Source organism: Triturus cristatus, chromosome 3_1 (genome assembly GCF_964204655.1).
Source record: "Triturus cristatus chromosome 3_1, aTriCri1.1, whole genome shotgun sequence".
Classification (NCBI taxonomy): Eukaryota; Metazoa; Chordata; class Amphibia; order Caudata; family Salamandridae; genus Triturus; species Triturus cristatus.
In genome coordinates this window covers 456,747,982-456,773,845 of record NC_140583.1, presented here as the reverse complement: position 1 = coordinate 456,773,845, position 25,864 = coordinate 456,747,982, and the positions used below count along the sequence as shown (strand labels likewise).

The 25,864-nt window shown below is 41.2% G+C and overlaps 1 protein-coding gene across 6 annotated transcripts in view; it reads right to left on the bottom strand.

Moving 5' to 3' along the window:
• PDE8A (phosphodiesterase 8A) overlaps positions 1 to 25,864 on the bottom strand; it is a 2,267,087-nt gene that overhangs the window by 994,244 nt on the left and 1,246,979 nt on the right. For all 6 annotated transcript variants that reach the window (XM_085644266.1, XM_085644269.1, XM_085644268.1 and 3 more), the window contains exon 7: positions 312 to 390. In XM_085644266.1, the coding sequence (XP_085500392.1) occupies positions 312 to 390 (79 nt within the window). The remainder of the gene's footprint in view (positions 1 to 311; positions 391 to 25,864) is intronic.

Sequence of the window (25,864 nt, the reverse complement as noted above, 5' to 3'; positions counted from 1 at the left end):
TGTACACTACTGTGGCCCACTGCAAATATATATTCTGTTGCATATTTAATGTATTTTTCTCATTTCTAAGTACAATTAATTATTATTGTTTAGTTACTCCATTTTTTATTTGAATGTAAGGTTCACTTTGTATTTTCTTAAAATTGCTTTTCGTGATTTGGTTTTGCACCCATGTGTTTTCTTAGTTGTTATCCGTTAATTCACAAACATCAAGAAAACGTTTTCTAAAATGCTTTCAAAACGGGAAGAAACTACCATAGTAGAAGTGGTTTATGTGCATGTGATAGTTCTCGAAAACGGCTGCAACGCACCTGAATCATATGGTCTTCACTAGTGATTTCAATGGCTTCTCGACTCTTTTCTAACGTTGTAAATAAAGAATTGCAAGCCCTGGAAAATATCAAGACAACTTAATTACAACCGGCATGTTTTCGTTTGAAAATGTCAAAATTACAATTGATAAAGAGAAACAAAACAGATGACGTTATATGAAACCTATTACATGGCAAAAATGAATGCAATAAAAAAATTGCATGAGCTACATTGTGGCTGAAAACAAAAATTATTCAAACTGTATTATTAATTCCTCAAAGATTTGCGGCCGGGCCAAACTTACAATTATTCAGTCATGCTAAATTGAAATCTTTTGTCAATTTTAAATGGCAATTAACAGTTGTCGTGTGATTGCCCTATATGAAGTAAATAATTAAAGAAAAATGCACCATGTTGAAGTTTATCTTGCATGAAATGAGAACTATGGTTTTAGAACAAGGAAATATGACTGCTAAATTATTACTGTGTTACAACTTAATCATAACAAGCCTGCTGTGACTATAGGCTGGAAACAATTTACTTAAATAGTAAACATACATATTAAAGTGAGAAAATGCATGTTTTGAAAGGACACTAAAGGGCTAGATTTTGGTGGGAACCATACTCCGTCACAATTATGATACTAGGACAGAATAACAGGCGATACTATTCATGAGGGATTTGCAAGCAGAGGTCTTATGGAGTAAGAAACACTGTAGGGGAAATGCAGTTAGAGGGAGCGATGAGGCATTAAAAATCACGGAAGTAACTTTGGAGCGGACGAGACTGCATCTGCTTCGCAATAAAGGGACACATATCATTATAAAATGCTTTGGTTTACACAACTTTAGGTACATCTAGACAACATACTGAGGCAGATAAAACAAGCAGCTTGCTGGCTTGTCGGATCCGTAATCAATTCTCATGTCAACCTAGCATGGATTTATCCTCGTGTTCTCTAAAATAAACACAGTCTTCAACATTTCAATAATGAGCGGTTTAAGGACGTTTTAGAAGTATATTTTTTCGTTAAGATATTAGTCTGTATTTTTGTCTTTTAATTCATATTAGTCAAATAAATCAGTTTACAGAAAGATCGAGAAAATTTGGTTAGAACAAGCATACAAAATAACAGTGAGCTGCATTAAAGAAATTAGCCCCTATCTCAATCTATCCGAACAAGGACCCATGAAGAATTTTTTGGGAGCAAAAGACAAACCACTATGAAAAGGTGGAACTCCCCATAGAGAGTAGTTCTGGAAACTCAGTTGAGTTCTCTAACAGCTGCAGTCCAACCGTTAAATCAGGTAAAAGAAATTAATCACAGCAGTAGTTATGATCAGCATAAATATAGAAAATCACCGCACAAAGCGTAAGGAAAACAAAGAAATCGCTGTTAGCAGTAGCTTATGGCAATTTCGGGCTACCACAACAACTAAGGGAAATGGCAGGGTAGGCGTCCATAGAATGCCTTAACTCTCTAGCTAGGAACATGTACTATATGGAAAGCACAAAACATGTTGCATGAATGTTTAATCATTTCTAACCAGTAGGAAAGGATCTTTAGATGGTCTGTAGTCTTCTTCCTCGATTCCCACGGTAAACTTCCATGTCAACATGTAGTCATTTTAATGTGTCTACAGCATATTACAAAAACATACATCTAGGAATTTCTCATCAGAACCTTTGCAAGCCTACTCTATTAGCAGTTCGGTGTCCCATGGTCTAACAATGGACTACTCGATGAAATAAACCATTAATATCTAGCAAGTCCCGGTGAGATCGTGGAATTTAAGTCTACAGCAAGCATTTTATTTCATTAGTATACGCATTCATTATAAGAATGTGGCACAGGAAACTATGGAAAATATAATGAAACAATGTGTGAGGAAGGAAATAAATACATTTTGCAGCAAACAGCACATTTCACAAAGATGTCAAGTTCTACAGTTCAGTTATAACATCAGATCGCATTTACAAAAAGGCATTTATTTCTATTAAAGGGATAGGAAAGAATTGAGGCCTAGAAGTAAAAGAACAATGAAAATGGGAGATTTCTACAGAAATAAGAAGAGTTTTAACTTTTTACACGTTTAATAAAAGCACATTTTCTCTAACCACTATTTTGACATGCATTTTCTACGTTAACATTAAAGCACATTTCTACATTGTTATGAGGTACGTTTATGTAATAACATTCATCTTCCACAATGCTGTTATTCTCCCTTATGAAATAGAATCTCTCCTCCTAGTTGATGGACTTCTACCACCCTCTCTCCATTCTTAAAACACCAATCACAAAATCCCAAGCAAGGTGATAGCTAACCATTTGCTTTCAATGAGACATTGTGCATCCAGAACCAGCCAGGAGCACTGCACAGAACATTCAGAGGCTCTTTCATGTAATGGGCTGTACCATAAATGGCAATTGCATCCTGGATGTGCTTATTGACATTAAAAAAGTGTTTTGACTCCTTGAATTGGGAATTTCTGTTTGCGGTCCTGCACAAGACGAGATTTGGGCCAGAGATAATCAAATGGATCCAGTCACCAGAATAATAAAAATGGTCTGGATTATCTTCCCACCAATTAGGATAATGAGAGGCACATGCCAAGGATGGCCCCTGTCGTCTATCTTTCTTCCTGGGGATGGAGCTACTCGGGGTTCTTTTCAGGCAGGTTTCCCCTCTGCCGGAGGCATGAGTAGCAGGCACATTCTACTCCTTTATGCTGATATTTTACCGTACCTTTGAGATGTGGTGCCCACACTGTAAGGTTTCGCTAAGATTTTGGTACAGTATCTGGGATGTATATCAACTATGGTAAATCCTTGTTCTCGGTGCTGCAGCGAGTAGGCATAGGGCCCACCCTCCTCGCCTATACGCGCTTACTGTACACCGGACTGACCTCGCGGGTGCGCCTAGGCCGATACATATCGACGGAGTTTGCGGTTCAGAGAGGCACGCGACAGGGCTGCCCGCTATCACCTCTGCTTTTTGCCCTGGCGGTGGAGCCTCTAGCCATACGACTCCGGCGGGAAGGAGAGGGCTGGGGCATCCCGATAGCAGGCACGGTGCATAGTGTTTCCTTATACGCGGATGACCTGCTGATCTATGTGCGGGACATTGCAGACGATCTGACACCCCTCTGGGACACTTTGCAGGAATTTACCGTGGCCTCAGGACTACGAGTAAACTGGGATAAATCCACAATTTATCCGCTGCATCCGGGACTACCTCCACAGGAGGTTCACATAGGAACCCAGCGAGTGCCTTGGAGCGCGGAGGCCCCCCGGTACCTTGGTATTCGTCTCTACCACTCCTCCACAGATATGTTCGAGGGTAACCATTGCAAGGCACTGGCGAGCATTAGGGCTTCGATCGGATTTTGGAAGAGCCTCCCATTGGCTCCAATTGGGAGAGTAGCGTTGGCCAAAATGATCATGGTTCCGAGATTGCTGTATTTTTTTACCAACCTGCCCGTAATCCCGCCCAGGACCTTTTTCCGGGACCTAGACTCCCTTCTTAGTGCGCTCATCTGGGGGTCCAACAGACACAGAATAGCCCTGACAAAACTACAACTGCCCACCACGCAGGGTGGCTTGGGAGCCCCATCATTCGAAGCCTACTTCTTAGCAGCACAACTGCAATGGCTGTCTCATTGGACAGCAGACAGGTACACTGTGGAAACTCATACCATCGCGGGACGGGTATCGGTTCCGGAGATCCGTCGCTTGCTCCTCCCTGGCACACACCCAAAGCCCACGTACCCCTTACAGGTGTTGGTCGCACGTAAGTGCATGCTGCGGATACACCGCATGTCCTCGGGGACCCCGTTGTACTCCCCTTTACTCCCTCTGGTAGGATGGCCCAATCGGGAACACTACTACACGAATAGCGCGCTTCGCACATGGACGGGGTGTGACTTAACGGAGGCAGCGTCCCTTTTCGAGGACGGGCAACTAAGACCGTTCCTTAGTTTGGTGGAGGAATACGGGCTTCCCCCAGGGCAGTTCCTGCTTCACCGCCAACTCCTAGATAGCTACCGACCGCATCAGGACCTAAGTAGCGGGGAACCACACCCACACCCAGTGCTACACACGATCCTACATATGGGAGCAGGACGCCATCTAACTACATGGCTTTACAAAGCCATACGGGAATTGACTAATAAACCATTGGCGACCCTCCGGGCCACCTGGGAGGCAGAAATCGGGCGGGTGCTCCATGAAGGGGAGTGGGAGAAGGCTTTGAGATACCCTAAGAAAGTCTCCAGAAACGCACGATTTAAAAACATCCAATATTATATCCTACACAGGGCCTATCTCACACCTGCACGCCTCCAACGATTCTACCCTGACACTCAGTTCCTATGCCCCAGATGTCACGAACAAAATGCAGACTTTCGGCATATGTTTTGGAGCTGCTCCGTCATTCAAATCTTCTGGCACCACATTCACACCGCTTTGGGTACCCTCACTGGGCTAACTTGCATGAACACTTGGGAGGCCAGCGCCATAGGCATCTTTCGCGTCAGTAAACAGCACAAGGTGCAGACTCGCTTCCTCTCCTTAGCGGTGCTCTTGGCCAAACGCAGCATAGCCATGCATTGGCGTTCCCCCACCGGCCCTCCGGTGGCAGCGTGGGTGGGAGCTACACTCAAATGGGCGGCGGCGGAGGAGGAGACATTACGGGAGGAGGAGGTGAAGGGGACCCGCAAGCACCCTATATCAATGGAATGGGCCATGTTATTATACCAGTTTAGGCAGCTCTCCCCGGGGGCGGACCCACCAGATGACGCATCTACACAACTCACCCGGAGTACACAGACACAGGCTCTGCCCACCTGAATCCGTAGGCTCCCAGCTGCGCGAGGCCTCGACAAACCCTAGCTCCAGGTGCACTATTCCGATTTTCGGTCGTAACGACCAGGATAGGCAAACATGAGTATCAGAGGTGCCTCACCATCACGACGCTGCATTCCCCCCCTAGAGCAATTGGATATATTCTTCCATATTCATTCCCTAGTTTATACCTCTGTTAAACCCCAGTTCCTTTGCCATATATGGAACCCGAGATCGTAGGATGTGAACGTCACGATAACTGTATACACTGTTTATGCCTCTTGGTAACGAATCATCAATCAATACAATTGTTAAGTATCCTTACATGCTGTATGATCGAACACGACCACTTGAAGAATATGAATGATGTACAATGTATGAAATGTGAAAATGGCAATAAAAATAAGTTTAAAAAAAAAAAAAAAAAAAAACTATGGTAAATCCTTTTTCTTCCCATTGAAGGTCCATGAAAGCGGAGTTATTGATAGCCAATTGCAATTGGCATTGACTTAGGAGAAGAACTTGCAGAGTAGGGTGTACAACCAGCACCTAGATTTAATGGAGGGCAATGAATTAAGTCTATGTATAATATAAGAGCCTCAGTAGCCTTCTGGCGGAAATTGCCACTGTTTAAAATGGGAAGGATCGCATTGCTAAAATGGTTATTTTGCCACTTGTGTTTTTATATTTGCGATATTACCAATAAGCCTCCAAGTACGTTTATTCACGGAACTTGACATAAACATAAAACACTTGCTTTGGAACGGATGAGGACACAGGCTCACTTCTGTGCAAGCTTCTTTGACCTGTTGAGGAGGGGGAATTGGGAATTCTGAAAAAACAGTTCAAAATACCTTATATTATTTAAACAGGTACGCACCTAACAACCAACCATTTTAGGTGACATGTACCAAAAGTCCCATAACTATAGGTAACATGGCATTAAGGTAATGTTTTCTGTAAAACTGAACTCTTGCCAGCGGCAAACACGTGATCACACTTGTGATCCAAACGAAAGTTTTAATGTTAATCCACTGGTACTTATCTATATAAACAACTATATATACATCATTTACCCTTCTTCAAGAAGCAACAGTCAAACTCTCCAGGACTGTTAAGTACCGCAAATAAAAAGAATTAGATATATAACTCAAAAATACTTATAACTGTATAATAAGAGAAGCAAAAGACTTGAAAAGGCCAAACTACAAGTGTTCAACTCCTGCAAAAAAGCGTGTCTGCACAGATCAGCAGAACAAGCCCTAGCACCAGCAATAGAATCAGTGGTGTAAAATATTTTACAGACTTAATCAACTCAGGTAAAAAGGAGGAAAGTCCACAGAAAAGGGGACCCCCATCCACACAACTGAAAAAGGAAGGAGGAGACAGGCTAAAGGTCTGACCCTCCAAGACTAACCCGAAACATACATTGGGCCGCATCTGCTTGGGTTCCAAAAAGATGAGCTCGATCAAATGGCATGTTGACAAAGACGGAATGGACAGGTTCCGAAATCCAGACGTCCGGAGCCATGCATGTTGTCACAATGCCACAGCAGAGGCTATGGCCCGTACAATGGAGTCAGTAGAATCGATTCCAGATTTGATGAGCAGTTTGGCTACCCGAAGGCCATCTGAAACCAAATGAGGCATCTCACCCCTGTTAGCCTCAGGGAACAGGGTAAAAACTGACTCAAAGACTCCCACATGATACGGAGAAAACGTCAGAGGAAGCAGACCGTATTAGCGGCCAGTAAAAATGGGAGTCCCCCAGGGCTCCATCTTAATTCCTATGCTCCTTAACCTCTATGTGACACCTCTGGCCAAAGGTCCTACGGTTTCGATGTGCTGTCATATGCTGATGACACCCAGCTATTTTTCACCCTAGGCCCTGATCCCATTGACACTAAGATTTGTTTCAAAAATGGCATGACCCACATTGATAACTGGATGCGTGCCAAACATCTTCAGCTCAATGGTAGCAAGACAGAGGTCATTCTCTTCTTTAGGGCACACAAATGTTGGTCGAATGACTGGTGGCCCCACAATTTGGGTCCCTGTCCTTCTCCAAAACCCGTGGTGCGGAACCTTGGAGTAATGATTGATAACCAGTTGTCAATGAAATATCATATAAACCATACAATTGGCACCTGTTATGGAATAATGCGCAGTCTATGTAAAAATTTTCAATGGATCCCAACTGAATCGAGGCAAACCCTTGTCCAGGGACTAATCATAAGCCGCATCAATTATGTGAATGCCCTGTTGGCCTCGATCAATGAAGAGCTCTACTCTAGGCTTAAAGTCTTGCAAAACACTGCCGCCAGACTTGTACTAAATCTCCCTTCTAGGTCTCCATCAGCACCTAGTTTGAAGACTCTCCACTGGCTTCCCATCAGAAAGAGAATCCGCTTCAAGATCCACTGTTTAGTGCACAAGAACATGTACGGAAACGGGCCAAGCGACTTCGCAAAAAAAATCAGCTGGTACCAGCCAAATACGATGCTCAGGTCAAGCACCAAATCTCTTCTTACCCCACGTAAAATTCGTACCGCCAGGAATGGCGGTTGATCTTTCTCTTTTCTTGCAGCCGCTCTCTGGAATAAACTTCCATTTCAATTATTTTCCATAACAGATAATTGATTCCACAAGGAATTAAAAACGTCTCTTTATCTGACCTCCAGCTCCAGTAGAGTCGTACGCAAGCGCCATGAGACCCCCAGGTGATATATGTGCTTAACAAATCTCCTTGACTTGACTGGATCATAAAGCTGCACTTGTTGAGGAAAAAATCTGCTTCCCGCAAGAACCCTGTTCCCTGGATTCTTTATCAAGAGGGGTATGAGGGAGGTTCCCCATCTCAGGGAACACCGTAACAGCCTGGACTACAAAGCTTTGGGCGGTCGGCTGCCGAACAAGGCAAGCATGGTCACCCGGGGGAGGTCAATATGTGTGGGCAATGATGCGGTCCACTGGCACCCCATGACTCAGATTTTGACCATGCCCACAACAAAATGTCAGTGAGGGTCGCACAAAAAGGGGGCCCAGGCTCAAACTCCGATCGGCCGGGAAGAAGAACCTCAATAAGAGGGTCTATAGTCTTTTCCAAAGTAGGCAGAGTAAGATGCAAGACTTCAGCTACTCTCCTCAAGACCTCGGCCAAAGTGGAACTGGCTTCCGAGGCAAGGCCCAAATGTGACAAAAGGGAGGAAGCAGGGGACAAATTTGGCCCGCTCGCTTCACCCAGCTCCGTAATCCAGCTGTTCAACCCAAAGGGGCCACTGGCTGCTCCAAGGAAGTCAACCTTCCCCTAATAGGTCCTGTGGATCCTCCACAGAAATGACTCGCACAGCATACAGCTTTATCAACTACGTCAAACTGCGTTGAGAGGATGCCGTGCTGACATCCATCTGGGAAAGAGGAGAGACGTCAGCCGGTTTCAGCGCTGATATCCAGAGTCGCTGTGAAGCCGGCTCCATGGTGCACACTATCTCCAGATCGAAGTCTATCGCCGCCGCTATGACAGGCATCAAAATGGTGACCTACATTGAGCCGGAGTCGACCACCTTTGATGGCCCTGGAAGACCGTGCACCAGCGCCTCAGAGTCCAAGGCTGGAACTGCCGCCGAGGGCAAACTCATCGGTGTTGACGCAGTTCTAGCACCTACAACTTCCTTGGGGCCCGCAGGCACTCCAGAGGGTGATGAGGGCCCAAAGATTAATGGAGAGCCTCATAGTAGTCTTGCATCTGCTTCCAGGTCATTCTGGCTCCAGGGAAAACTGGGAGGCTCGGGAGCGATGCCGGAACGGGATTCTAAGGATTAGTCCAAGAAACGCCCACATCAGGATTTTAAGATGCCATAGAGGATCAGGCCTTTGACTTCTTGTGACACCGCTTACCGTGTGATGCCAATGGAGACTGTGAACATTGCCACTGACCACGGGGTGAAGAGTGGCGCTCACTGGAACAACCTCTGGCCCTGAAGGAAGGCCGACAACATGAGCTGAAAGAACGCAACAACCACACCGTCAGAAGCTTCATGTGCCACTCCCGTAGCGCCGTCGGCTTCAACCGCTGAAAGGCATCACACTCGTCTTGGTGCTCGCCCAGACACCACATACAGATAGAATGTGGGTTCGTACCTGACATCTTATGAGCAAAGGACCTACAAGACTTAAACCCAGAGGACATAGAACACACTGTTCTGATGAAATAAGATCGTCAAAGCAGGCCGAAAAAAGGCCAGGGATATGCTTCTCCGGATCAGCGATGAAGCGCATAAAAGAAGAAATTAACGTCCACACCGGAGGGGACTTATATGGCTCCACTGATATTATGGAGGGAGTCTACATCATCACAGAGCCGTACGACACCGTCCCCCGGCACTCAGAGGTACTACTGATAAATTTCCGGACCCAGACTAGCACCTGGGGAGAATTCAAAAGTTAAGCTAGATGTCTCTATCAGATCTATTTTGTCCTCATTAACATGTATGAAAGCACTTTTAAGTATGTGAGTTCAGAATACCAGTAGTACAAAAACATTTTTTGCTTGATTTAACAGACTATTGTTAGACCTGGCTTCCTTGGTTTGGTACTCTGCACACTTTACCACTGCTAATCAATGTTAAAGTGCTTGCAACTTTTCCCTAAAACACAGTAACATTGGCACATGCCCAATTGGTATAGTTAATGTACTTATAAGTCCCTAGAAAACGCACTACATGTGCCCAGGGCCTGTAAATTAAATGCTATTAGTGGGCCTGCAGCACTAATTGTGCCTCCCACTTAAGTAGCCCTTTAAACATGGCTTTAGCCTGCTATTGCAGAGCCTGTGTGTGCAGCTTAAACTGCCATTCCTAACTGGCAAAATAAACCTTTTGCCAGGCCCAAACAAATATATCTACATAATATATATATATATATATATTTTCACTGAAAAAAACAAAGGTTTCAGGGGCGTTATAGTTAGGAATTGGCATTCAAAAAACCTTAGCAATTCACTGAAAAAACCATAGGTTTCAGGGGTGTTCTAGTTAGCTGGACATTTCCCTCGTACAAAACCCTAGAAATTCCCCTGTTATAGTTAGTTCAGGTAACTATAACTCGTGCCCCCGCAATGCACTGCTGATGACGTCACATATTACATCACTCATGACATGGTCAATGACATCACTGATGACATCACTGATGGCATCTCAAATGGCATCACTGATGTCATTAACGTGTCTTATCGCCGGAATTTGTTTCGCATTGCAATTGGTGTGAAAGTTGTGATGTGATTTTTCGTGTGCAGAACAATATACGAACTGAGAAGTGTATCTCGTCAAGATCCAGCACCTGACGCACTATTCCCAATCAATATAAATACAATGAGATTTCTTAATAGATTTTGTGTGTACACTGTAAGTGCAGCCAATACCTCAGTGCAATTCAATACAGGATTTTAGTATTTAGAAAAAAATCGGAAAGGTGCACCTCGTGTCTTTTTGCACGGGAACGGCTACTCTCCATTTCATTATCAGCACTTTAACGGAAGTAAAGTTGAGATAAATCTAACACACTATTCAGAAGTTGGTGCAAACTGCAGATATCACCAGTATTCCAGCGATAAGTGCCCCAAAATTTAACACCATGGTGGACTCCATCAAATAACAGTAATAAGAACAAGAAAGAGTAACACAGCAGTTAAGAGAACAACCAAAAACTTTATTAATTTTTTTTCAAACTTTATTTTTTATAATAATAAATATATAAACGATAAACTATTTTCAAACTTTATTTTTTTATTAACATATATATGAACAATAAACTAATAAACAAAATGTAACAACAATAATACAAAACAACAAGGCGGAACACTACTGTGGGAATCATGGATGTCGACGACAGACCTGGAAAATCAGAAAGATTGTAAAAAAAAAAACAACAAGGTATTCTCAATAAAATACCACAAGAAACAAATCACAGATATATAAAATGCATACAGCTATTAAAATTTTATAAGTTTAACTTACAAAAACTGTAAATATTGCCGCTTTAATATATTTACCGAATCTGAGGATTTTTTTTTGCAGAAGGCACCACGCCCACAACGTTTTTCTTCAGTGGTGAGGAAATGTTTTACTTTCCCCAAGGGGCAAACAAAGACCAATGCCACCTTCATCACTCACAAGATTTGCCAAAGAGTTCTGTCACGAGGGGTTCCTAGCAAAAAATACTCGTGCGGCACAGCAAGTATGATGAAACACCTAAGGACCCTTCATACAAACAATCTTGCACGAGAAGAGTGCAAACAGATGAGAAACACTCCTGTTCTGTATCTGTAAAAAAGAATCAAAAATAAATGTATATTAATAACTTTCAAATTTATACTATTCCATTACTGTACAAACACATTTTATATAAAAACTGACTAAGAAACTATAGCCCTGAACCACAAGTGTGACGATCGTTAAAACACTACATGCATAGTGCATACTACTTTGAAGCAGTTAATGCCCTAAAGCCTACCTCACTAAAAGACTACATGCTAACGGACTATGGGCCTCATGTAGGTAGCATACAAGTTACCACTTCTTAAATACCGAACGTTACCGAATCGGTATTTAAGAAGTGGTAACTTGTATGTAGGTAATCATTTGGGAAATTTTACCGAATCGGTAAAATTCGGTAATTACCGAATCGGTATTTACCGATTCGGTAATGAGGCATACCTTCCCATTGATGGGAAGGTATGCCTCATTACCGAATCGGTAAATACCGATTCGGTAATGGGGGGGGAACACATGCAAGGGTGGCAGGGTGTCACATTGACACCCTGTTGCACCCCTGATTCGGCCATGTGTGCACATGTGGCACACATACATGCCCTAAGGGCATGTATGTCTGCCACATTGCACACGTCTAAGCGCTTTAAAATGCTTAAACACATCCATTCATTATTTACCACCAACTATTAGTTGGTGGTAAATACCGACTCATAAAAACACCCACACACTCCCCCTACATCTCATTTCTGGATTCGGAATTTACCGAATCGGTAAAATTACCGATTCGGTAATTTTACCGATTCGGTAAATTACCGAATCCAGAAATGAGCCCCCTACATACCAAAAGCCAAAATACCGGTCGGTAACGGTATAATTACCAAAAATCGGCCGTTACCGACCGGTATTTGGCTACCTACATGAGGCCCTAAATGATTACAGTACTATAAGGAGACACACTGGGTGAGTGACAGGGTGTTTGCTAGAAGAGTATGAATACTAACTAGGGAATTGAAGATGTGAAACACAACTGTGTAGGTGATTAGAGGACTGCATCCATACTGCATAGGCATTTAAAGCAGTCCATGTGCTAAGGTCTGGCTCACTGCATCACTACTTGGGTACTGACTGAATCATTAGAGTACAGCAAGGAGAGTGCCTAGCTGAATTTATAAGTGCTAGGCTTTTCAAACAGGGGATGGATTAGTACTTGGCACTGAATGGGTCACTGGAGGAGTGCAAAGGCAGTGACAAGTGCTGGACTGTATAGATACTGACTAGGAAATTGAAAGTGTGAAAAACAAGTGTCTAGGTGGTTAGAAGACTGCATGCATAGTGCATAGGGGTTTGAAGAAGTCCATGTGCTAAGACCTGGCTCAGTGCATGAATACTTAGGCAGTGACTGAATCATTAGAGTACTGGAAAGAGAGTGTCTTGGTGAATTTATAAGTGTTTGGGTTTTAGCAAAGTGAATGGATTAGAACATGCTGTTGAATGGGTCTCTAGAGGACTGCAAAGGAAGTGACAGGATGTTTCCTGGAAGTGTATGGAAACTGACTAGGGAATTGAAGGTGTAAAAGACAAGTGTATAGTATTTTAGTACACTACATGCATACTGCATAGACATTTGAAGCAATCTATTTGGTACTTAGAAACTGACTAAATAGTCAGACTACTTCTAGGACAGTGCTTAGGTAAAAAGCAAAGACTAGCTTCTAATGCTACTAAAACTTGACAACATGAGAGGTTTTAAATTAGTTATCTGTCAGCAAATACAAGATGTTACCAAATGCTTCTCTCACAGTGGTTCCCAAGTGCACACAGGCTCACAGTGTGATTCTAGACAACAACCATTATACCTTGGAGTTTACCAAAAACCATTCACTACTGTGGAAGTGGTACGGGAACTGCACACAATCTTCATATTTCAGGACTGCACTTTTATGTCAAAGCCTAACTCATATAATCAAAGCATAAGCAAAGACTGGCTTCTAATGCTACTAAAACTTTACAACATGACCGGTTTTAAAACGGGTATCTGTCAGCAAATACACGATGTTACCAAAGGTTTCTCTCACAATCCTTACCCAAATGCACACAGACTCACAGTGTGATTTTAGACAAGCAACACTATCCTAGGAGTTTACCAAAACTCATTCACTAGTCTGGAAGAGTTAATGGTACTGCACACAATCTACATATTTAAGTACACCACATCAGTGTCAAAGCATGACTCATTTAATCAACGCATATTCAAAGACTGGATTCTAATGCTACTAAAACTTCACAACATGACATGTTTTAAAACAGTTATCTGTCAGCAAATACACGATGTTACCAAAAGCTTCTCTCACAGTGGTTCCCAAATGCACACAGACTCACTGTGTGATTCTAGGCAAACACTATCCCTTGCACTATACCAAAACACATTTCTTCATCTAGAAGTAGTACTACATTTTACTATAGAAACATAACATAACTCATTTCACAAATTCATAACCAATTACTGGTTTCTAATTCTACCAAAATATGAAAACAGCACAGTTATCTGTCCACAAACACATGAAAAACACAAATGCTTATCACAGAATGGTTTCTACATGCACACACATTGTAGAGAAAAAAAGTACTCCCTACACTTTAGCAGGAGAAATACATTAGTCTGATTAAAATCAAAATAGTCTACATACATCCCCTCACAATTCTAATCTTTCAAGTTCTTTTGTAGATTAAGAAGTATATCAATCACTCACCATATTTTCTTTTACAGAATCTCTGCACTGTGCACCTCTCAGCAAAAACAAAGAATGGAAAAGTTTCCCTTTCATTTTCCACACATATACATGTAAACATCAAATCACAATCCTTCACACAAACTCAAAAGCAAATACACATTTCTATTGGTTAAACATTTCAACCCTTTCCAACTGAAATACATTTCAACCCTTCCCCCAATCTGCCTTCTGCCTGTTACCATAGAAACAGGTCATGGAACACTGCACTGAGCTCACAGGTCACAAGTTCAGCACACAATGTTCCTACACAAGACAGGAAGTGTGCTTGACTTTTCAACATATCAGCTTATCATATATAAAGTTCCTTACAATCTGTTTTTGTTAACCAATAAGAATCATACCTTTAAAAAACAGAAATATACACCCTACCTTTCAGTGTAGAAAGTAGTCATAAAACCAATGATTTCTTGTCTTTTTTAAAAAAAACATTGCCGTGGATCCGCGCACCCAACGCGTGAGAATCCGTGCACCCAACGCGTTAGGATGCACGCACCGTGCGCGTATTTTGCTGGTTTTTTTTTTAAAGGGGGGGCCCCAGGGGGTCCTTCTGGGACCCCTAAGCACCTGTAGAGGGTCAGAGTATTTCCACTCTGACCCCTTTATATGTTTTACACACTTATTCCCCTTGCTTCTTCAGCCTCGCTTCTACCGAGGCAGAAAATGTCCGCCATCAGTTCCTGGTTTCGAATGTAGAGAGACACTCGACAGCCAATTAGCATTCAGCGTGCGATCGGGAGGGTGCGCGCTTGGTTCGGGGAGGGTGCGCTTATGGTGCGGGTACGGTCCGCGGATCCTCCGCGCCATAGTTATCACTAACTTTTTTACCCTAATTTTCTCAGAAACTTCTGAACGGATTCACACCATATATGCAAAAGGCACGAGTCCGAACTGAGACCTCTTTGCCAAATTTGGTGTCATTCCGTTCAGCGGTTCGGGCTGTAGCTGCGACAACAGATCCTATGGGGAAAACGTGTTTTGGGACCCCCCTTTTTTCACGGCCCCCGCTTGACGGATCACCGCAAAACTATCAGGGTAGGAGCGGAGCGGAGCTGGCCAAAAGTTTGGAAAATTTCGCGAGGATTCATCAACCGGCGCCAACGTTATTCCAAATAGAATGTTGCGAATTTCCTATGGAAAATAGGTCCTAACCATAACTATCTACTGGCGACCACCAGTAGATTATAAATATATAGGTCTGAGTGGGGAAAAACCCCCTTCGCGCTTTTATCTCCAATCGCCCCCTAGCAACAGAATTGACATCTTCCAAGAGGCCGTTGTACAGGAAATCTACAAAATAAGGGGATCGAAATACCAAGACAACCTGAAAAAGTAAGAAAGAACAGCCCTCAAGGAATTGATGGTTGACAAAACAATAACTATAAAAATGGCGGACAAGGGTGGAAATATCGTCATCCTAAACACCCAGGATTATGTAGCAGAAGCACATCTACAATTGAAGAACAAGGAATATTATAACAAACTGGATACGAATCCAACAAAATTGTTCAAAGCAAATCTAGACAAAGAAATCCACAAGTGGCAACAACTAAATCTAATTGATGACGATGAAAGGAAATTCCTGATCACTGAACATCCTATTACAGCCACAATATATTTCCTACCCAAAGTGCATAAAAATCCATTAAAACCACCGGGCCGACCAATAGTATCCGCAAAGGGATCACTTTTGGAACCTGTAGCCAGCTACATCGATCATTTTTTGATGCCTTTTGTACTCAATTTAAGTTCATATTTGAAAGACACGACCGACCTTTTGAGACATTTACAAGAACTACCCTGGCAAACATCTTATATGTTGATCACAATGGACGTGATATCACTTTATACGAATATTGAAAATGATATTGGCCTACTAGCATGTAGCTATTTTCTCAAGGAAAGAGATATTAAATTCAAACATCATAATCAAATGCTAATGGATATGATCCAGATGTGCCTTACCCAAAATGTGTTTCTGTTCGGAGAGGAAATTTACATACAAACAAAGGGATGTGCAATGGGTTTCTCTTTCAGCCCAGGATATGCATGCCTCACCATGAGATGGTGGGAGCAACAAGTGGCATGGCATCCCAATAATGATAAATATGTCAACAAGATCATGAAGTGGCTAAGATACATCGACGACCTCCTGATAGTGTGGGATGGAACGACACAGGAGTTCGAGGAATACTTTAAGATCCTAAATTCAACCGATGCCAAAATAAAATTCACGTACAACATCAGTAATGAAAGGATCATATTCCTTGATACAGAGATCTACATTGCTAATAACAAACTGGAAACTACATTACACAGAAAGGAAACCTCCACCAATTCAACCTTACATGTGAATAGCTTCCATAAGACATTGGTGAAGCACAACATGCCATATGGAGAATTTCTGAGACTGCGACGAATCTGTTCGGAACAACAAGAATGGGAGGAACACAGCAAAAACACAGCAAAAAAATTTAAACATCGTCGATACAAAAAAGGTATCATCCAAAAAGGCTGGAAACGTGCCAATGAGAAGAGAAGACAGACCATCTTGGATGCAAATTACAAAGGAGATAGGAATTCATCCACTAACCAACTGACCCCAACAGTAAGATTAATCTTGGACTATTCCAAAGAATCCAAACAAATAGGGGACATTCTTCGAAAAAATTGGAAGCTTTTGCAAATGGATCCGGCTGTAAGCGAAATTATGGGGAAGCATCCAAATATTACTTTCCGCCGTGCCAAGAATTTGAGAGACAAACTAATTCATAGCCACCATCAAGATCATAATAAGAGGAAGGGAACACAATGGCTAACAACTAAGGGCTTCAAAAAGTGCTACACATGTAAAGTTTGTCAAATTGCTAAGAGTGTAACTGAGGTCAAACTTCCCTATGATAAAAAATGGCAAATAAATGACCTGATTACATGTAAAAGCCAGTTCGTGGTATACGTAATTGAATGTCCTTGTCTGCTGAAATATATTGGCAGTACGAAGTGTGAACTAAAAAAGAGAATCCTTGAACATGTGAGAGCAACGATTAACAAAGACAGGAGCAACGCAGTTGCCAAACATATGGACAGCCATCATGGAGGGGATTGGAAATCTCTTCGTTTCTATGCTCTAGAGACAATATCTGAACATGAGAGAGGATGGGACCGGGAAAAAAACCTGAGACGCAGAGAATCGCGACAGATTTTGAACTTTAGGACTTATACACCATGGGGTCTCAATCAAAGCGAAGAATTGTATGTACATTTATAGGATCATATGATGATTCAATAAGAATATTTGTAATAAGTGCTCTGTAAGAAGAAGTGGAGGAGGGTAGTGATAAATAGGAACAACATACATATAAAGAACTGTTCACAAGTCAGCCATCTCATCAAAAATAGATCAATTAGTTACGTAACAACTATCCCTCTACAGGTCTGGAACTCCATACGGTCAACTATCTGGTAACATCGGGGAGGTAATAATGACACAGTCATGGTAAAATAATACTCTCACAGATACATATTAAATGGATATCTAAATATTAGCCCACCGGAGGGCCTAAAGTATAATAATAACCTTAGATATAGAATCTATTATACTGCGTCAATTTATAATGCCATGACCGTAGCAATATAAATCGGAGCTCCATTTCTCTATCGAGGGGTCTTAGTAATATACAGATTCCAATCTGACTACCAATAGTGACGTAAATTGTCAAAGCAAAACGGGACACTATAAAAATATAGTTCTCAATGATAAATCATAATAAACAACACTAGGAGATACATTAAATCTGTTTTCAAAACGCACATACACCTAAAACAATCGAGCAGATAATTCTTGCCATTATATAAAAAACTGCTTTGAATATTAGAAATAGAAACAGATTAATATACGCACACACATAAAAAACAAAAAAAGTTTGGTGGGTAACCTGGTATGTTTCCTGTTTTTGTTTTCAACAATGAACGCTCACAAAATGCAACAACATTTGTAATCTGCTACAAAGATGTGATGACTTGGCTGCAAAATAATTGTGGTTATAAACTACATGGACCATAAGTCCAAAGGAAAAGAGAAGTGACATCACTGATCACATGTTTGGCATCAACATGTTTTTATTGGCTGTTTTAAATGTGTAACACTGACCGTGAACAAGCTATCGGCTGATAGCGAAACGAGTTGGTTCTCTCCCGTGAACTTTGGGAGCTAATGGCTTAATAAAGAAGAATTGGAATACAAACGAAGGATCTGTGAGTGCGTTCCATTTCATTTCCTGAAAGGAAATTGTTGGTGAAACTTTTTTTGACGGCTTGGCTCTACTGGGTTCCGCACCGGATACAGAGTCGCCAGAGGTCCACAGAACGGAGCTGTTTTTGAGTGGACACATATATATATATATATATATATATATATATATATATATATATATATATATATAAAAAAAAATCCACATCCTCAGTATTCCGGGACACAAATGCGGCGGTGCAAAAACAGGCTCCGAGGAAGTCCTGTATTTATAAACGTCTCACCAAGTGTATAACATACACGGATGCACTCCTCCCCAAAAAGGACACAGCATTTCCAAATTCAATCACGAAGATTTAATGTGCTTTTAAGCCAAAGAATACCCAGCGCGTTTCGACGAACATATCGTCTTGGTCACGGGTAAGTATCTGTTCAACTTCAACAGTTAAATACATTCACAAAAAGAGGCATCGGAACCACGCACAAGTTTAGCGTCAATAACATAAAGAGGGGGCAATAGTTTGCATGTACTCCTGGTTGGCGGCATGGCGGCCATCTTGAAACGGTAAAGGCATTATGTTAAATTCAACAAAGGAATACCTCAATAAAGTTTTACAATCAAAAGGGACAGAGGTGAGAACGTAAATAATCTTAATTCATGTTCCTGCATGAATTGCAATCTGCCAATAACGTTTGAAGTCTGCTAATTTGCAAACTATATATTAATTAATTAAATCGGTACTTTTTTTTAGAAAATTATTGCAACTGCAAATTAATCGAACATTTTTCTCGAACTCAATCCAATGCCCCCAATTGCCTCAATACATTGTTGTAGGTATAAGTCCATAGAATTCACAATGTATCCACATCCTACCCCAGTGGGTAAATGTTAACATAATTACTGAAAAGGGAATATCCTTATCCTATCCAAGTGGATAAACTTTAACATAATTACTGAAAGTGGAATATCCATGTAATTATAACATTTCAACATTGCATGGTATGCTTATGTATCAAATTTCATAAGGGTCAGTTTAAATACTTCATCTTACTATCTAGACAAGAGTATAATAAATATAAAGTAATGAACCAAAATTCAAATTGCGAATTATGCAAAATTATTCAAAATATGTATATGTCCACGCATACATGTGTATGTAACTAGCCCAAGTGGGCCAGCAATTATTCTTATACTTCTTGATCTGACTCTTGTACTTATACTTCTTTCTCTGACTCTTAATCTTGATAGTTGCCTCTTTCATCCTTTATTCTACTTCTTGGATCACCTAAACATGGCAAAGTGGAGATAGCAAACAAAGCAAACCGTCAATCAGACTAGTACTCTCATATCAAAGTGTAGCACCGATGCTAAACAACTAGAAAGGATCAATTCAGACTCAAAGGAGGAAAACATTAAAGCCAACTCACCATTACACATTTCTTCACTCCCATCCTCTACTAAAATATTATAACGGCCTAACAGAAAAGCAAAGAGAATCAGAATGGAGATGGGACAATGAGGTTCAGAACATTCGCATAGAAGCCAGGAAACTGGAGACCTAGTTTTTTAATTTTTAGGGGCAGCAAAGTCTTACTGTAACCACTAAAATTTAAGGGAGGAAGGAAATAATAAGGAGCAAGAAATTAACCTAAGCTCTAAGTTTTAAGTTTTATCCCCCAAATGCCAAGACAATTCTTCCTCCGAATTTAAACCCACTGGAATCTTAGTATCGAGCTCCATAATGTACCTGGACTCCAGTTGGCGTAATTTGCGGATTCTATCGCCACCCCTCTTGGAGGGTAAAATTCTGTCTAAGACAAAAAATCTTAACAGGTTACGATTAATTTTGTGGAACTCTTCAAAGTGCCTGGCAATAGGGGACAATTTATCTTTGTTTTGAATTGCCCTCATATGTTCCAAAATACGTTTCTTGGCAGCAAACATAGTGCTGCCAACATACTTCTTAGGACAAGGGCACATCAACACAGACACAATAATCTGACAGGCATGTTAGATGTTTCTCAATGCGTCTATTGGTGTCAGAGACTGGGAAATGTACTGTTTTCACATTGGAGCTAGTTTTGCATGCCTTGCATGACATGCATGTGAAAAAGCCTTGTATATCCATGTTAAATCCTTTAGTGCCAGGTACATCATTACTACATAGTCTATCCTTTAGAGAATTCGCTTTTCTGTAGGTGATGATAGCAGCATCTCCTACTATATCCTCTAATGTGGACTCAGTCTTCAGGATCTCCCAATGTCTGTTTAGACATTTTCTAACTTCATAAGAGCTAGAGTTGAAAGTAGAAATGAATCTCACAGCCTGATCATCCTTCTCCTGCACTATATCTTTTGGTTTCAACAATTCAGATTGTGTGAACTGATTTGCCTTTGAGAGTGCTTCTTGTATCACATTCAGTTTATAGCCTCTCTCTACAAATCTTTTCGTCATGCAATCACTTTCATCTTTAAAATCAGCATCCGTGCTGCAATTTCTCCGAGCCCGAAGAAATTCCCCATACGGGATGCTGCGAATCAGAATTTTTGGATGATTGCTTTCTGCGTGTAACAAAGTGTTACCTGCAGTGATCTTACGGTACAGTCGAGAACATAGCCTTTTGTCTACTGCTTCAATTTCCAAATCCAAAAACTGAATTTTCTGACTACTGATAGTTCCCTCAAATCTCAGATTCTTGGTATTCATATTCAAAATGGAGATGAAATTCTCAGCTTGTTCACGAGAACCATCCCAAATAATGAACAAATCATCAATATACCGCAGCCACACTTTCACATGGCTGCGGTATAACTCATCTGTTCTAGACACCTGCTGCTCCCAGCAGCCCATAAAAAGGTTGTCAAAGCTGGGAGAAAAACAGGTGCCCATGGCTGTACCCTGTTTTTGTCTGTAAAATGTATCATTAAAGATAAAAAAATTGTTCTCAAGACAAAATTTCATCATGTATAAAACCATTTCATTGTGTTCCAAAAATGAAACGGACCTAGTACCCAAAAATTGTTTGCACGCCTCTAAACCATCCACATGTAAGATAGATGTATATAGGCTGCAAACATCCAAGGAAATTAACAGGAAACTATCCTGCCAGATGACATCTTTGCTTTTATTCAGAAAGTCCTTGCTGTCTTTTAAATAAGAAGGCATAGTCTGAACATATGGACGCAAGAAAAAATCAATATATTTGAAAGTGTTCTCTGTTAGACAACCTATTGAAGAGACAATCGGTCTCCCAGGAGGGGAGATAGAGTTTTTATGCAATTTGGGTAATAAATAGAGAATGGGTATTTTGGGGTTACGATTCATAAGAAAAGAATATTCATCCCATTCTAAAATACCCCTAGAATGCCATTCTTTGAGCATATTATGAAATATGACATTAGACTCATCTATGGCACTGATGGATACTTGCTCATAGCAGTCCTGATCATTAACCTGTCTCAGCCCTTCTTGTATGTAATCCTGCACATTCAGAATAACAACGTTCCCGCCTTTATCTGACTGACGGATCACAATGCTTCTGTCTGATTGTAAAGACTTGATTGCCAGTCTATGTCCTTTGGTTAGATTGTCAACAAACCATTTTTTCTTTTTCGCCAGATTTTTGAGGTCATTGATTACCAAGGTTTCAAAAATATCAATGCCACAAGGCGGCAGTGTTGGATTAAAAATAGATTTTGGTTTAAAATGGTTGGGACAGTTAAGATCAGTTTTGTAGCCCAATGTTTGTGCACTAATCGATCCTACTTCCACATTGTCATAATCCAATTCCTTAAGAGCAATTAGAGAATTCACTTCATTAATGGTTTCATTTACCGGCAGACATGTGGAAAGTGTACTAGGGGCCACAACATTTTTTACTTTCAATTTGTGCCATTTATGTAAACGCAATTTGCGAGTAAAGTAAAATAAATCAATTCTTTCTTGGGGGTAGGAAAAGTTAGAAGAAGGGCAGAAAGAAAGACCATATTGCAAAACCTCCAGTTCAGCAGAGCTTAGTGAGCGTAGGGAAAGATTTACCACATTCCTGCAGTCACTCATTTTCCTCGTCTCTTTTGACCCCGTGTTTCCACTCCCATTGGGGTTGCTGTTGCTTTTCCGCCATCCACCCCTCCTGATTTGCTTGTGGATGGCAAAGTTTCTCTTGCGGTTTTGCCTCTTCCTCTGCCGCGTCCTGTGAAGCTTCGTCCGCGTCCCCTTCCTCGGCCTCTGTCGATTTGCCAATTCTGTTGATTTGATGTCAGGTTCATTAGACGAAACTCCTCCCAAAAATTTGCCGATTTGATTGGAATATTCGTTGGTTGTGGGGTGCCCTCATCCGAAACATCGCTTTCAACAACGTCACTTTCAACTCCACCACCTGTTGAAATAGTGTCTATACTTCCTTGAAGTCCTTTGCGATTCATATGGTCATATTTATGACTAAACGTGAATATTCTGCCTGATTGGTAATCAATCTTGTCCCGCAGAAATTTCCTTTCTTTCTTTGCGATGATCTCCTCCTCATATTTGTCTGTTCTTTTATTTATCTCCTCCAACTTATTAGTAAAGTTCTCAATCGTATCTTCCTTCTGAATCTCTTCTTTCAGTTCTGAAATGGTTTTGAGCAAAATAGCTCTCTCCTTCCAGGCATACTTGATTAAAATAGACAGCATGCGATTAGAGCAATCCATAAGGTTTTCAGCCCATTCCTCAGCAAGTTCAGAATCCGGGTCTTCATATGATGGGGCAATCAGAATCCGAAGTCCTCTTGGGACTCTTTTTTCTTCTTGATACTTTTCCAACGTGATTGCCTCCCACCATTTCGAGAATTCTTTTCTTATTAGTTTTTCAAGTTTTTGATATTTATGCTGTAAGGACAAGGGCGCTGCCACCTGTTCACCGGCTTGTGATTGCTCAGCCGTTTTGACAAACATAGTCTTAGCTCTGAGTCTCCTCCGTGACTCTGTATCTTGATCCATATTAATCGTTATGGCTTATATCACTGCAAGTGGCTAAGCTTTTTATTCCGCTGCCATTATGCAGAATGCACTCATCAGAATGTTCTTCCACTATTTGGAAAAGACCACCAGCCGGTAGTCAGATGCTGTTGAATGGGGAGCCCCGCAAATCTCGATGTACCATACGTACAGAGATAAGGCAGGGAACGCAGCGGTACAAATCACTCTAAGCTGGAGATGGTATCCCACTCAATATTTTGAAACACAGACGAGCTGTAACTGGGGGAGACCGGAATCCAAATTAACATCGAAATCGAAAATCACTTACTGGGGGCTTGGGTGCAGTATTCCAAGTCCAAGGCACCTCCCACAGTTATAACGGGATCTTGCCCAGTAATCCACGAAAATCGTCGTGTTGAATTCCCAATGATTACGGCGTCCACCCAACAGTCTGTTTCAAATTTCTCCAAGTACCGCGGTCTACCGGAAATCAAATTAACAAAATGTCCACATCCTCAGTATTCCGGGACACAAATGCGGCGGTGCAAAAACAGGGTCCGAGGAAGTCCTGTATTTATAAACGTCTCACCAAGTGTATAACATACACGGATGCACTCCTCCCCAAAAAGGACACAGCATTTCCAAATTCAATCACGAAGATTTAATGTGCTTTTAAGCCAAAGAATACCCAACGCGTTTCGACGAACATATCGTCTTGGTCACGGGTAAGTATCTGTTCCACTTCAACAGTTAAATACATTCACAAAAAGAGGCATCGGAACCACGCACAAGTTTAGCGTCAATAACATAAAGAGGGGGCAATAGTTTGCATGTACTCCTGGTTGGCGGCATGGCGGCCATCTTGAAACGGTAAAGGCATTATGTTAAATTCAACAAAGGAATACCTCAATAAAGTTTTACAATCAAAAGGGACAGAGGTGAGAACGTAAATAATCTTAATTCATGTTCCTGCATGAATTGCAATCTGCCAATAACGTTTGAAGTCTGCTAATTTGCAAACTATATATTAATTCATTAAATCGGTACTTTTTTTAGAAAATTATTGCAACTGCAAATTAATCGAACATTTTTCTCGAACTCAATCCAATGCCCCCAATTGCCTCAATACATTGTTGTAGGTATAAGTCCATAGAATTCACAATGTATCCACATCCTACCCCAGTGGGTAAACGTTAACATAATTACTGAAAAGGGAATATCCTTATCCTATCTAAGTGGATAAACGTTAACATAATTACTGAAAGGGGAATATCCATGTAATTATAACATTTCAACATTGCATGGTATGCTTATGTATCAAATTTCATAAGGGTCAGTTTAAATACTTCATCTTACTATCTAGACAAGAGTATAATAAATATAAAGTAATGAACCAAAATTCAAATTGCGAATTATGCAAAATTATTCAAAATATGTATATGTCCACGCATACATGTGTAAGCCATGTATTCACTAAGATACACTTAATCAGTCAGTTATACAATCAATTTTTCAAAAACAAATCATCCATTTAGACACTTCTATACCCATGTATTCTTCCATTGACCTTGAGATATACATATATATAAACCTATGTAATTTTCAAAAAAACAAATTCACTGGATGATGTCATCAGTGATGTCATTTGAGATGTCATCAGTGATGTCATGAGTGATGCCACTGACCATGTCATGAGTGATGTAATGTATGATGTCATCAGCAGTGCATTGCGGGCACGCGAGTTATAGTTAGCTGAACTAACTATAACGGGGGAATTTCAATGGTTTTGTACAAGTGAAAAGTCCAGCTAACTATAACGCCCCTGAAACCTATGGTTTTTTCAGTGAATTCCTAAGGTTATTTAAATGCTAATTTCTAACTATGCCTACAGAGATAGGACATGTGAAGAAAGAAGAAAAATCACACACAAAGACAGAAAAAAAAGAAATGCAGAAAGAAGCAACAGAAGTCCTCAAAGATGAAAAAAAAATGCAGGAAGAAGGATAACGTGCAGAAAGAACAAACAGAAGAGCAGAAAGAAGCCTTGCTGCAAAATCATCCTGTACCCTCAACTTTTTCAGACGGATACTGGTGGTAATTGAGTCTGACTAACCAGTCCTAGAGCCAGTGCTATGTTAAAAGACACTTAGAATACAGTGAAAACACCTACATACACTAGGGAACACTATGCGTTGGGGTCCCCCTGTGATTAGCATGACCTCCTCTGTAAGACCCTAGTATACAATAGGGCAGGGGATTAAAACAACCTTTTAAAACGTACCACAGGGCGTGTTTGCACACGTCACCTCAGGCCTCGTCCACTCCCTTCACCACTGTATAAACGCGCCCTGTGGCCGTTCTAAGTTGAGAGATTAGGTCCCCTTGAATCCTAAGGGTCCCTAGGGTCAACCTAGCCCACTAGGTACCTCCAGTAAGCGCCAC